This window comes from Sinohyriopsis cumingii, chromosome 10 (assembly GCF_028554795.1).
Source record: "Sinohyriopsis cumingii isolate HCF-2022 chromosome 10, ASM2855479v2, whole genome shotgun sequence".
Taxonomy (NCBI): domain Eukaryota; kingdom Metazoa; phylum Mollusca; class Bivalvia; order Unionida; family Unionidae; genus Sinohyriopsis; species Sinohyriopsis cumingii.
Window position 1 is genome coordinate 91,916,546 of NC_142970.1, and position 16,090 is coordinate 91,932,635.

Sequence of the window (16,090 nt, forward strand, 5' to 3'; positions counted from 1 at the left end):
TAGTAAACTCCATCCATTGTGTTTATTAATGTATATTTATATGCCTTGAGTTATAATCCTTATTTATCTAGATCCATAACAATAAGATCTTTGGAAATATTTTTTTAAATCGTTTGGCCACATATTCTGTCAGATCAGCACCATTTTCATTTAATTCCAACTGGACATCATAAGATGTCCTCTCACAAAAAAAAACTTGTCAATATGACTTTGTTCATGTAGGTTTTGTAAAAGATATTCAAAAGGGCTGCCATGTTGACCATATCGGATGTTAGATCATTACCATTTTCATTTAGTACCAGCTAGACGTCATAAGAAATCTTCGAACATGTTGATATGATCCCATTCTGGAGGAGTGGCAATAAGATTTTCAAGATGACTGCCATTGTGGCCATATTGGACATCATTATTGGAGCCATTTTCATTCACGAGCAGCTAAATGCAAGAGGATTTTTAGCAAAAACATGCTGATATGACTCATGTAGTAGTAGTAGTAGTAGTAGTAGCAATAACAATATTAATGCCACCTTGTCAACTATATTATATGTCTGTTTGGCACCATTTTCATTATGACCAACTAGACACCACAAATCTTTTAGTGAAATCCCCATGTTGATATAACTATCCTATCCTTGGAGGAGGAGTAGTGATGACAAGATCTCCAAGATGGCTAATGGTTGCCATATTGGATGAGCAAGCAGAACCATTTTCATTTAGGATCAACTAGATCCTGGGGTGAATGTATGTGTCAAGTTTCATTGCATTTCTCCTAATAGTTTAGGAGGAATAATGATAACAAATTTGTACTAACAGATGGACAGGTGATAGACATCTGACTATCCCATAAGGTCTTAAGGTCTATCACTAGTAGAGATGATAATAATAATAATGATAATAATAATAATAATAATATTGATAATAATAATAATTATAATAATTTAATAATAATAATAATAATATTGATAATAATAATTATAATAATTTAATAATAATAATATTAATAATAATAATTTAATAATAATATTGATAATACTAATAATAATGATAATAATTTAATAATAATAATAATATTGATAATAATAATAATATTGATAACAAGAATAATAATAATTTAATAATAATATTGATAATAATAATAATGATAATAATAATAATTTAATAATAATAATATTGATAATAATAATAATAATAATAATAATAATGTTGATGATGATAATGATAATGATAATAATGTTAATCAGAACGGTTTTACAGGAACATCAGAACAGGAACAAGAAAAACCTCCAGCTGCAGATGATTGAGAAAAAGGTAGAAGAATTCCTGCAGCATTGGCGAGCCAAAATTGGATTGGAAACAAAGCAGGTGATAATTCTTTTCCACTTTATTTTTCTTTGATGATGGGGATGGTAATAATATGGATGATAAAGATGATAATGGTTTTGATTGTGACATTGATATTGATGATGAAGATTGAGATGGTAGCAATGATTATGATGATGACAATAGTGGAGATGGAAATGATGATGATGGTTGTGAAGGTGGTGATGATGGTGAAGGTAGTGGTAGTGATAGTGGTGATGATGGCAATGGTGATGAAGGTGATGAAGTTGATAATAGTGGTGATGATCATGATTATAATAGTTATGGTGATGGTAATACTGGCAGTTTTCATGATGACAAGCAGGCTTGTTGCTTTTTTTATTAGTAAAGTAACAGTCATGTTTAACATGCAGTCAAACCTGTGTTAAGTAGCCATATGAAAAGTAAAATAAATGTTCATTTAAGACAGGTTACTGCTTAATAGAAGTTATTTCTCTGATACTTTTGCACAGTTAATCCTAATAGTATGGCTGGTTCAGGCAGGTGATTGCTTCCAGACACTCTCTTGCAAATCAAATCCAAAAGTGAAAAAGTAATTTGCTATGACATTTGGCTTGTTGTAACAACAGAAGTGTTAATATCAGTTTACCAAGGTAGAAGTCAGATTAGAGTGGTCTCCACTTGATTGAGGATTATTGCCAGATCCGGTGAGTCATCACTACTTCCACTAGTACCACAGAACACACTTTCTCAGGGCATCACAAATACAGAATTTCACTTGTTCCTTGTCATCTATTGATCTGTTCTTTGGAATCTTCTCACCCCAGGAAAGTATATTCCAGCTATTTTCTATTTCTGATTCTACCTCTACTGAAGGTGAATAGTTTGCACTTCATTAGTCTAATATAGTCACATAATAAGCTTATCAGTGCCGTATTAATTACTTGCCTGTGGTCTATTGTACTTTCAGTTGTATATGAACTGTGTCAAGTAATTAATCTGTTATTACATGTTGCAAGATCATTCCTGTTTATTTTATGGGCATTTTTTCTTTATTCATAGCATTGTACTCACAGTAAATTGAACACAGTGGATGACTGAATTAGTGGTGTGTGCCACTGTTCTGCTCTGAATACAAACATCAACACATTGAGTAGGATTTAGCCTGTGGTACACAAGCTGCTGAAGACAACCACCTGTTAATTGAGATTTGGTGTAATTGAAGCCATACATGCATTGTGCTTTTACAATGGTCTGGGGATGTCTGGGTGAGCAGTTAGCTTTTGGTCGTCTTGATGATTATCGGTGGTAATAACGGCCATTAATTATCAAAATGACATATCCTGACATCTAAGGAACACACATCAGTAAGGATTATAGGGTTACTTGACCATTTTCTGCGGATTAAAGAAAGGTAGTTTATCATCATAATGGAACAGATGTCATTGTGCTGAATTTAGAAATCAACAAATGTTAATGAGATTTCCATATATTGAACTTGCACTTGAAGAGTAAAGTTTACATTTTTGCACTAATATGCAGGTGCTGTTAGGGTAGTGGCCATCCCAGAGTGTACTTTGGTGCACCAAACTTGTTGCCAAGTGATTCAGACCATAAAATGTAGGTGGGCACTGGTCAGGACAGCCATTCATGTCGGGGACCACTGTATTGTAATGTGAACAACAGCTCATGTCATTTAATATCATATTTACCACATGACACTAACTTGGATTGCATCTACTGCTCGTATATTGCAGCTGAAGCAGCTTTCTGATAATTAACAGATCTAGGCTAAATATACAGTGCGTGAGCACATGGACTGACTGGTCTTTCCATTTCAGAGACTGACTCGTGTCACCCTTTATGTAATGTATGCTGTAAACAGTTCCCACTATGCACTTGTTACATTTTACTGTTACATGTTGCAAATGTACACTAGCTTGTATCTTCATTTTTATGTTTTCCAAACTTTAGCCATATTGTTTCTTGAAAATTTTGAAGCATCTTGGTTGGAATTATTGATTCAGTGATTAAAAGTCGACTAACATCTGTAAACATTGTCACCTCAAACAAATAGGACACTTAACTAATGAGCTGTTGTTTGTCTAAAATGACATTATGAAATGCCTGTACTTTGCAACTGTTACGATTTTCAAACTGGGAAGTAAACATTTTTCACTTAGCATGGTTGTACCAACGATGTTTATCCCTTGAACAACCAGTGTGAAACAGTAAAGTTTAAAGTTGCAGTTGCTTTTTTTATTGTTAAACTCTGGATTATTCTTAGCTTGGGTACTTATTCTTTAATGTGACCAAAATAAATAAGTGAAGTTATCTCTGGGGCTGGTTAACTTTAATGCGATATATGCTTCCAAGATAGATTCTTTGCAGGAACAGTTAAGCTTGGGCTAGAAAATTGACCTGCCACTTGGATTAATCCAATTAAAATGTGGTTTGCATTCAGTTAAGTATGTTAGCAAATCATTAAGACAGGTATTTTACTACTGAGTCGTCAGAAAATTGATACTTTTCTCTCTACGAGTATATATGGCTCAACCTTTGATTATAGATGGCTGTGCTTCTGTTGAGTATACATGGCTATGCCTCTGTTGAGTATATATATGGATGTGCCTCTGTTGAGTATTTATGGCTATCTATGCCTCTGTTGAGTATTTATGGCTATAACGAGTATATATGGTTATGCCTCTGTTGAGTATTTATGGCTATACCTCTGTTGAGTATATATGGCTATGCCTCTGTTGAATATATATGGCTTTGCTTCTATTCAGTATATATGGCTGTACCTCTGTTGAGTGTAAATGGCTATGCCTCTGTTGAGTATATATATATGGATGTGCCTCTGTCGAGTATACATGGCTATGCCTCTTTTGAATATATATGGATATGCCTCTGTTGAGTATTTATTGCTATCTATGCCTCTGTTGAGTATTCATGGCTATTCCTCTGTTGAGTATTTATGGCTATGACTTGAGTATATAAAGCTATGCCTCTGTTGAGTATTTATGGCTATACCTCTGTTGAGTATTTATGGCTATGCCTCTGTTGAATATATATGGCTTTGCCTCTGTTGATTATATATGGCGTTGCCTCTCTTGAGTATTTATGGCTATGACTTGAGTATATATGGCTATGCCTCTGTTGAGTATATATGGCTATGCCTCCGTTGAGTATATATGGCTATGCCTCCGTTGAGTATATATGGCTGTGCCTCTCCTGAGTATACATGGCTATGCCTCTTTTGAGTATATATAGCTATGCCTCTGTTGAGTATATATGGCTGTACCTCTCTTGAGTATATATGTCTGTGCCTCTGTTGAGTATATATGGCTATGCCTTTGTTCAGGATATATTGTTATGCCAATGTTGTGTATATATGGCTATGCCTCTGTTGAGTATATATGGATATGCCTCTGTTGAGTATATATGGCTATGCTTATGTTGAGTATCTATGGCTATGCCTCTGTTCAGTTTATATGGATATGCCTCTGTTGAGTATATATGGCTGTGCCTCTGTTGAGTGTAAATGGTTATGCCTCTGTTGAGTATATATATATGACTGTGCCTCTGTTGAGTGTAAATGGTTATGCCTCTGTTGAGTATATATATGGCTGTGCCTCTGTTGAGTATACATGGCTATGCCTCTGTTCAGTATACATGGCTGTGCCTCAGTTGAGTATACATGGCTGTGCCTCTGTTGAATATATATAGCTATGCCTCTGTTAGTATATATAGATATACCTCTGTTAATATATATAGCTTTGCCTTTGTTAGAATATATTGCTATGCTGCTGTTTATTATACATGGCTTTGCCTGTGTTAAATGGCTATGCTTCTGTTGAGTGGAAATGGCTATGCCTCTGTTGAGTATATATGGCTGTGCCTCTGTTGAGTATATATGGCTGTGCCTCTGTTGAGTATACATGGCTATGCCTCTTTTGAGTATATATGGCTATGCCTCTGTTGAGTATTTATGGCTATGCTTCTGTTGAGTGCATATGGCTGTGCCTCTGTTCAGTATATATGGCTATGCCTTTGTTCAGAATATATGGCTCTGCCTCTGTTGAGTATACATGGCTATGCCTCTTTTGAGTATATATGGCTATGCCTCTGTTGAGTATGTATGGCTGTGCCTCTATTGAGAATATATGACTGTGCCTCTATTCAGTATATATGGCTGTGCCTATGTTCAGTATACATATAGCTATGCTGCTGCTGAATTTCCATTTCAGGTTGATTGTTTATGGTAGGTCTTTAAATTCCTTGTTTGTTGCAACCATGAATATCCTGAATATCCTTTGTGGTATTATATATATATATATATATATATATATATATATATATATATATATATATATATATATATATATATATATATATATATTTATTTAATGAATAATTTGTTTAAGGTCATTAAAAGTTTAGTTTGTTGTTAAGACAGTATGACATGTGTACAATATTTATAAGATGATCCAAAATGTATACTGTTTTTTAAGGATGGCCAAGAATTTTGGGGTAACTGTTATGGCCTAGCTTTTCAATTTAAAGAATTGTCGTTTTTTTGAAAATTTTATTAATTTTTCTGTACAGAACAACGAACAAAAGCCAATTGTTTTGCGGAAGAGAAGACAGCGCATCAAAAGTGAAGCAAACTGGCCATTATTTTACTACTATTTTAATAAGGACCATGCCAAACCAAACCTTATTTGGAACTACAAGGTAAAGAGTATGCAGCTTCATTAATATTAATTGCATTGAAAGCTAATTGCTGCATTTTAAAAACATTTTGTGTTATCCATCTTTTGATCTGAAAAGAGTGTTTAATTTCACTTAAATTCATATTGTTCACTTTAGTTTTATGCCCACCATAACAGTGATAGCAGCTTTCAGTGTTATACTCAACTTTCTGTCTTTCTGTTAATAGTTCTGAATGTCATACAATAAATTTTTCATTTGGGTCATTCAGGTACTGTGGTGTGTTGGGGTATCCATGATCCATGACTGCATTTCTTGTTTAAATTGTTTAGAAATGTGAGTCCAGTAATGGAAACAGTAATATGTAGTCTTGAACCTTTCGTGTCCATTGCTATGTTTGAAAGGAAAAAGCTAACAGGCGCACTTTAAATTGGCTTTTAACTGATTTTTGCCACCTTTATTCTTTCGTTCTTTCTTTCCTTTTGGCCACCTTTATTCCTTCTATCTTTCTTTCTTTCCTTCATTTATTTATTTATTGTTTCTTTCATTAGATTTATTATTTACTGACCATTGTCCTCTGCACTTGGGGCATTCGTTATAGCAGGTTTTTTTTAATGTAATGTTTATTGTTTCCAGACAAGGGAAGAACTGAGAGAAGCTTTAGAGAATGAAATGAGAGCCTTCAATGTAGACAAGGAGCTCAGTTCCCAATTTATAATTGGTTGGAATCATCAGGAATTTGAAGTTCCTTACGTTTGTCTCTCCGATGAGATTAAGATAGGTAAAGTAGACCTAGTATGTGTGAAATATAATAATAATATATATATATGTATGTATGTATGTGTATATATGTATGTATGTATGTATATATATATATATATATATATATATATATATATATATATATATATATATATATATATATATATATATATATATATTACATTACAGAATAAGTTGAATTATCATCATTACACCTATCATGAATATGCATTTAATGCCAACACCTGTCAGGCAGACTGGATCTAACAATTTTCATACCAACATTTTAAAGGATTTTGCTGTTTTAACAGTTACTGGCCCAAGCCCAGTTTAAACCTGGAAGAGTTACATTTGGGAATAATCATTCATTTTTTATAAAGACTCTATGTTACAAATGATATAAGAGAAATTCTGAAAAATGATATTTTTATTGGATAAATAATTTCGAGAAAGGTTCTTAAATAGCTGATTGAAACATAGAATGTAGTTTTTTTAATGTAAAAACAATGTACAAAATAATTTAAAAAACAGTCTATTAGACTTTAAATAGGTGAAAATGGGGGCAGAAGTTAAGAGAATTTATTTTTGATACGGTTCCAACACTGATTTCTATGAGATTCATGTGTGAATATTTGGCACTTATCTCACAGATTAAATTGTAACCTCAATAGTCAGTCAGTTAGATAAAATGAACAAAAACACTAAAAGTGTTTAACTTGTTTTACATTATGTTGTGAACAGAGGAAGAAAAAAAATGTTGAAGCTGACATAACAATTAGAATAGGAAAGCATTCAGTGGTAAAGATGTTGATTTGAGAAAAGGCAAAGTCAGCATTGCTTTCTCTGTGTACTTGTGCAAAATGACATGATCTGCCTGAATAGCCTCCAGGTGTGTACCATTACTAATCCTACTAAAGATCTTATGCTGGTCCTGGCCATTTAATAATCTAATTAAACTGAATGAATACCTATGGAGGCCAGTACAAACAAACTTAATCTCTGGTCATGTCGATCTTAGCTTTGGTCACAAAGTCCAAAATGATGAAGAATCATATCCACAGACTGAGGTGTAATTGAACTATTCTAAAACTAAAAATAAACATTTTCATAGAGGTGCAGTCAACCTATTCCAAAACTACAGATATATTCATACAGGTGTAGTTGATCTTTTCCAAGACTACCAACAAACATATTAATACAGGTGTAGTTGACCTTTTCCAAGACTACCAACAAATGTATTGATACACGTGTAGTTGACCTTTTCCAAGACAAACAACAAACGTGTTGATACAGGTGTAGTTGACGGTTTCCAAGACTAAGAATATATTCATAGATGTAGTCAACCTCTTCCAAAACTAATGTAAACATTTTCATAAAGGTGTAGTCAACTATTCCAAAACTGCAAATATATTCATAAAGGTATAGTTGACCTTATCCAAGACTTACCACAAACGTATTCATAAAGGTATAGTTGACCTATTCCAAACCTAACAACAAACGTATTGATACAGGTGTAGTTGACGGTTTCCAAGACTAAGAATATATTCATAGATGTAGTCAACCTCTTCCAAAACTAATGTAAACATTTTCATAAAGGTGTAGTCAACTATTCCAAAACTGCAAATATATTCATAAAGGTATAGTTGACCTTATCCAAGACTTACCACAAATGTATTCATAAAGGTATAGTTGACCTATTCCAAACCTAACAACAAACGTATTGATACAGGTGTAGTTGACTTATTCCAAGACTAACAACAAACGTATTGATACAGGTGTAGTTGACATTGTTCAAGACTAACAACAAATGTATTAATACAGGTATAGTTGACCTTTTCCAACACTAACAACAAACGTATTGATACAGGTGTAGTTGACCTTTTCCAAGACTAAGAATATATTCATAGATGTAGTCAGCCTCTTCCAAAACGTATGTAAACATTTTCACAAAGGTGTGGCTAATCTATTCCAGAACTAAAGTAAACATTTTCGTAGAGGTGTAGTCAGCCTATTCCAAAACTATAAATATATTGATGGAAATATAGTCAACCTATTCCAGAACTAAAGTAAACATTTTCATAGTGGTGTAGATGATCTTTTCTTAAACTAAAAATAAACATTCATTGAGGTATAGTCACCCTATTCCAAAAGTACAGATATATTCATAGAGGTATAGGCAACCTATTCCAAAACTAACAATAAACATTTTCACAAAGGTGTGGCTGATCTATTCCAGAACTAAAGTAAACATTTTCGTAGAGGTGTAGTCTGCCTATTCCAACACTATAAATATATTCATGGAGATATAGTTAACCTATTCCAGAACTAAAGTAAACATTTTCATAGTGGTTTAGATGATCTTTTCTTAAACTAAAAATAAACATTCATAGGGGTATAGTCAACCTATTCCAGAACTAACAATAAACATTTTCATAAAGGTGTGGTTGACCTTTTCCAAAACTGCAAACAAGTATATGCATGAGCTGGGGTCTAAACATGCATATTTTGTTTCCACAGGTGATTACTACCTCAGGCTGCTGCTTGAGGAGGATGAAAATGAATCTGATGAAACAAGTGCTATCAAAAGATCGTAAGTTAACCCACCCCCATTACACTGTAGAGAATGACTGGGTACATTGAAGTGTCTTAATTAACACAGAATTATATCAAAAACTGGAGTATTAGAATAGATAATATTTAAATATGGACTTGAACCAGAATGCTGTTCATTAAGTAAATATGGATAAACTTAATTTTAAACAATTTTATATTTTTGTTTTATTCCATGAAAATGTTTCTCAAATTGTGCTTTTCAAAAGAGGGTTATTGATTCATTATAGGAAACTATCAAAGCATTTTGCGATGAATAGAACAAGCCAGTTTTTGTGCCTCCAGTTCCTGTCTTTCTGTACATTTGATGATTAGTACATATGTCTGTCTGTCCTGGGACGTAGATCCTTTTTGGTCAACACTAAAAAAAATGCATTTTACAAAGTCCTGGTCAAGATTTCTAAGTGACTACTTGGCATCAGAAATATTTCTAACTAACTAATTGGCACTCAGAAGATTTCAGACGTAACTGTTTGTAGAAAATAGGGTTCACAGGTATGTGAGTTACGTTCGCTGTGTGACATGAATGCAGTTGGTCCATTTACACTAAACAATGTGAATGCCAAATTGATGTGATGGTTTTGATATATTTTAATTTCTTTGTTTCAGGTATGAATTTTTCAATGACCTTTACCACCGGTTTCTGTTGACTCCAAAGATCAACATGAAATGCATGTGTCTTCAAGCCATGACAGTTGTGTATGGAAGATGTTATGAGGAGATAGGTGCTTTCAATGATACAAAATATATTGTGGGCATGTTGGAAAGGGTAAGGTCCAAGCCAGGTATATTCTAGCTTAATAACTTGCACTGAAAAATTGTTTTCCCATGCTCCTGGGCTCAAGTAAGGGGAAAATAAGCAGATTTATAATTGTAATGATCTACAGTTTCCACTCAGTATGTGAGAGAGACTTGAGATGGATACTTGAATTCTGTCTCATCCAGATAGATCTTTGTATTAATCTGTATAATTGACTATGATATTAAGACATACACAAAGTATTGATTATTTTTCATTAACTAGTACAGCATCAGCAGCATTGAAGTATATTTACTGTTGTTTAATTTGTTGCCACTATCAATTTTAATAATTTTGTAAAATAAAAAAAATGTTCATCGGTTCTTAAATTTGTGGATTTTCTCTTGTCAAAGTTTGCACATTTGTAGGTATTTGATTTCATAAATTAACCACAATAAAAACAACAAAAAAAAAGAAATAAAAATATGTTGACAACAAACGGTAGTGACTTTAACAGTTTAAACAATACTATTGTCAGTATAAGGAAAAATCAAACACCTTTTAAGGCGAATTCCTAATATTGTGGTTTTGTCAGAGTCAACATGGCTGAACACCACTAAGCCTAGCAATAATTTCAACATGTTTAGATGGGATAATTTACCTAAACTACTGCCCATAAAGTTGCATCATCATATATTCCACCAATCATATTATTTGGGTACTGTTATAATTCCATTTGTGGACCAAATGAATAAGCAAATACCTCTCGCTCATTGAAATCAATGCTGTAATAAAATTGATGTGCAGTGGAGAAAAGCAGCAGAAGATAAAAGGTGCGAAAAATCAGTTCTGACTTTCCTTGGTTTTTGAGAAACCTGGATTTGCGGTGTAATTTTGCAATGTCGGTGTTACTGAAATCAGTAAAATGTGAGTTTTAGCACTGTTCTATGATTAAGATCACATCAGGTGCTCATTTTTCATTGGAACTTCCGTTTGAAGCAACAATGAAATCCACAAAAGCTCATACTTTCATTAGTTAAACCACAGTATTGGTATGTATGTACATATGTATGTATGTATGTATCACATCAGCATAATGCAGTTTGATGGTGCCGATGAAAAGGTTTGTTCTAAAACTGTAGCAATAAACAGGTGCATTAAAGAGAACTGTTGAAAGAGAAACCCTTCCAAAATAAACACTATAAATATAACATTGGTCCTTAATGTCTACATTTATTGAGAAGTCAGCAAAAATTCAAGAGTTCAGTTTAAGCGATTTAGTCCATATTTAAAATTGTCTGTGGTTGGAGAATGTAAAGGGAAATTTTTTCAATATTGAAACTATAGTTATAATGTCATAAGAGAAAAACACACAAGTCAGACCAGGATTGAACCCAGGACCTCCTTGATTCTAGATGGGTGCTCTGCCATTTGAGTGTTTGACCTGATGCTCTGGCCACTTTGTGACATTTTCTCCTTGCTTTTTATAACTATGTCTCAGCTACATCACAACATCTACCTCCAGCCAGTGTAACTCATAGGTTCCTGTTGGTTAGAACAATTGATGTTTGGTGCTGAAGGTCACCAGAATAAAGGTGCAGCTGGTGAACTTCTGAATTTAGATGGGTACTTGACCAACAAAGGCATCCACGTCTTTTAGATTTTTTGACACTGATATTACAAAATTTAGTGGTCAGTAATAATATACTAACACTCAGTAAATTTGGGTAAATAATGGCATGTTTGAATTAGTGAATACACTGGAACAACTTCATAGCAGTCATGAAAGAGACAGTTTGTTTAGACCAGATTGGAGTGTTGTCGAAATGGGTATAGGGTATGGGATATATTAAAACTTAAAATAATTTAGCTGTTGTTATAAATGTGTTATATAATTATTGAATGATATCAGTTATAAATATAAAATAATTTGGTGCAATATTATTTTCATTATTATCCCATCATAGTTATTTAGGATTATAAAGTGGCATATATTCCTAACTATCATAACAGTGTAATTATTTTGAATTCTGTGGTGGCATATTTTGTTGTTGTTATCTCAGTGTAATTATTTTGAATTATATGGTGGCATATTTTTTTGTTGTTATCCCATTGTAATTATTTTACATTCTGTGGTGGCATATTTTTTTATTATTATCCCATTGTAATTATTTTACATTCTGTGGTGGCATATGTTTTTTGGTTAATATCCCATTGTAATTGTTTTGGATTATAATATGGTATTTATTTCAAGCTATTCTTCCATTGTAATTATTTTGGATTTGTGACACCTTTTTCTAGTTATTATTCCATTTCATATATTTTCATTTGTAATGTGCTGTGGTTTTGTAGCTATTATCCAATTATAAATTTATCAGATTGTAATGTGGGATAGGTTTCTTGTTACAATCCCATTTTGATTCTTTTGGATTCTTTTGTGGCATATTTTTCCTACCAATAACAAATGTTATTTGTATTATTTCAGTGTACAGATAAACTGGAGAGAGATAGATTGCTTCTCTTCATGAACAAACTAATTTCACACCCTGTAAGTATTTCCTTACTAGTAAATGTATTAGCAAAGTTTCTCCACAATACATTTGTTTTGTTTTTTTTAAATCTCTTGCAAAATGTAAAAGAAGTATAAAGCCTAACATTGCATTCTGGCTTGTCTCTTTTAAAATTGTGTTATATTTATACATTTTTACTTTAGATAGGCATTAAAGAGGCTTTGAACAAATTAACATACATTACATTTAATAGGCTTTGGACAAATTATCATACATTACATTAAATAGGCTTTGGACAGATTATCATACATTACATTAAATAGGCTTTGGACAAATTAACATACATTACATTAAATAGGCTTCGGACAACTTAACATACATTACATTAAATAGGCTTTGGACAGATTATCATACATTACATTAAATAGGCTTTGGACAGATTATCATACATTACATTAAATAGGCTTTGGACATATTATCATACATTACATTAGATAGGCATTGGACAAATCAAAATTGGAAATGAATGCTATAAATTTTATTCAAAATTCCATTGGAGTGCTAACCAGTTTTATCAAAGGCTATGCATGAATCGTTAATTCATACTGTTGGAGATACAGTTGTAAACTGATACCTCTGCCTAGAACAGCCATTGTCTGTCAGCTAATGCATTTTTCAGAAATTATGTAGGAATGGTGACTAGTGTAATTAACCTGCTTGGTGTTTACCTAATCATTAATCTCTACAATTGCTGACCAGTCTTATGGCTGGCTGTGTGAATCATTAACTTATACTGTTTGAGATACTTTTGTTAACCAGTCTTAAGACAGGCTGTGTGTGAATCATTAACCTGTACTGTTCATGATACAGTTATTAACTTTCATCTCAGCCTAATACAGTGACTGTCAATCAACTAACACATTAAACAATTCCATTAGCCTGCTGACCAGTGTAATTACCCTGCTTGTTTACCTGATCATCAATTCATACTGTTTTGATTTTTTTTTCACTACTTGCATCAGTAATGAGTATTTTCATGGACTGAGACAAAATCTAATGTCATGCAGGGATGAGTTGGTATACTGCTTAGCATGCTGGATTGGCAACCAAGAGGTATGAATCTGATTCCTACCATTGAATATGCCTGGGTTGGTTATGTTGGTGTATTCTTGGACATTTTGTTTTATTCCTGTTGCCTCAGCACTGACTAAAACGCCAAACCAAACCAAACCAAACAGACAAAAGACCATCACCTGTAGATGAAGAAAAAAAAAACAACAGATTTATAAAATATAGATACACATTTTTTTTACATAATGCTCATTTCTCATTGGCATACCCAATATGGATAAAAGTCTTGCTGGTCATTTATGAAATGTAAGAGTGGTTTCTGTTCATCAAAAACGATTTTGTTTTAATGACTGATTGTTTGATCCTATTTTCCATGTCTCATTAGTATGTGAAATAGAGACAAGTACTTGAATGTTACCCCTTTATGACAAGTACTCATTATTTGACTCACTTTCGATTTTCTCTTTCAGAGGAATGTGAAGGAGATACTGGATGCCAATGGAATCAAAATTCTGGTGGATCTTCTGACACTTGCTCATCTACACACCACACGGGCAACAGTACCACTTCAGGTCAGATATGTGAAGCCAATGTTATAATAGGGTTATATACTCCTGTATTACAAGAAAGTTATTTACTGATAAAATTTCTTTGTAGTTTCTGTAGAAATTTCCACAAAATAAAGGACTACAGATAATTTTACTGTTACAGTCTTTCTCTGCAGTGATTGATTATTCATGTCATTGTTTATCCATTACAATATATCCAGTCTGATAACTTTCATATCTATGAAATGCCTGATATTGCTCTATTGGGCCAAATCAAAGCCTCTCTATGACTTAGACATGACAGGTGATGCAGGAAAACTTACTAACTTAATTTATAAGCTTTTTGGAGTGTGAAAAGAAGTAACAGGATTTGAGATTACATTAGATATGGTACTGATCATTAATTTCAGAGGTAGTACAAAGTAATATCCTAATGTTAATTATATCAAGTAGTTTCAGAGAAACATAATTTACTAAAACAAAAGTTTCTTTCTGCTTGGTTCGTAGCTTTTATTCACTGTTTTCTGATACTTTCCATAGGGAACAGTCCAAACAAAAAGTACCAGAACTGTTCACTCTACAGTGACAAAACAGAAAGCAGTGTTTACATAATCTATTGCACACGAAACAGGATTACAGGATATGTGTGCATGTGTAGGATTTAATGGCAAATCAATACAGTCTTAACAGTATAATGTCAATTTACACATCCCCAGAAGGGTATGTAAAAACAAAGATAAAGACAAGAAAGGGTATAATCCCTAAAATACAAGGTTAGATTTTTTGTATATAAACTTTACTCTTAAAAGTCAAAGACCTTCTCACCTGAAATATCATCACATGACACATAACAGGGAAAAAGTTACCTTACAACATGCAGGAAGGCATATAAGACCTATTGTACATTCCCTATCCCACCATGCTGGAGGGGTGGAGAGCAATCTGTTATAATAATTTTATTTCAGTTTACTGCATTGAATTTGTTTCCACCTATGTCATCATAGCAGATGACTAGACTGTACTAGAATACACCTGTGCAATCATAGCAAATGATTTGACTATACTAGAATACACCTGTGCAATCATAGCAAATGACTTGACTATACTAGAATACACCTGTGCAATCATAGCAAATGACTTGACTGTACTAGAATACACCTGTGCAATCATAGCAAATGACTTGACTGTACTAGAATACACCTGTGCAATCATAGCAAATGACTTGACTGTACTAGAATACACCTGTGCAATCATAGCAAATGACTTGACTGTACTAGAATACACCTGTGCAATCATAGCAAATAACTTTACACTAACAGCAATAATTAATGTGCCTTCATCATAGCATTCATTTGAGAAAGCTTTATTTTAACACAGACCAATGTTATAGAAGCTTCACCTGACATGAAGCGGGAGAGTGAAAAGGAATGGTACTATGGCAACAAGGATAAGGAGAGATTGGGACCCTACAGTTTTGAAGAGGTAATGTTTTTTTTTACTAATCATGCAGATCTTTTATTAGATAATCTGACTATATGGTATGATCTTATGTCCAGGAAGGTTCTTATTGATGCAAAAATGTTTGTGAATCACACATTAACTGCAGTTGGCATGTACAGAATATCAGCCTGATACATGGAGTTAACATAAAGAAAGAAAGGCTGTTACATAACACTAATTTAAGTCTGAAAACTATATTTACAGCTGAGTATCAGTGTTACTCAGTTTCTACCAGTTTCTCAATAATAGCAAAGAAGACCTGATCTAAATATGCAAAATATTATTATTGGCGCACATGACTTTTACAGTCACCATAT

The 16,090-nt window shown here is 33.1% G+C and overlaps 1 protein-coding gene across 3 annotated transcripts in view; it reads left to right on the plus strand.

The window, feature by feature from the left end:
* Positions 1–16,090, plus strand: part of LOC149790580 (dnaJ homolog subfamily C member 13-like) — a 205,118-nt gene that overhangs the window by 64,395 nt on the left and 124,633 nt on the right. For all 3 annotated transcript variants that reach the window (XM_089972669.1, XM_089972671.1, XM_089972670.1), the window contains exons 22-29: positions 1,255–1,362; positions 5,929–6,057; positions 6,670–6,814; positions 9,313–9,385; positions 10,015–10,174; positions 12,630–12,692; positions 14,196–14,297; positions 15,651–15,755. In XM_089972669.1, coding sequence (XP_089828795.1) covers positions 1,255–1,362; positions 5,929–6,057; positions 6,670–6,814; positions 9,313–9,385; positions 10,015–10,174; positions 12,630–12,692; positions 14,196–14,297; positions 15,651–15,755 — 885 coding nt within the window. The remainder of the gene's footprint in view (positions 1–1,254; positions 1,363–5,928; positions 6,058–6,669; positions 6,815–9,312; positions 9,386–10,014; positions 10,175–12,629; positions 12,693–14,195; positions 14,298–15,650; positions 15,756–16,090) is intronic.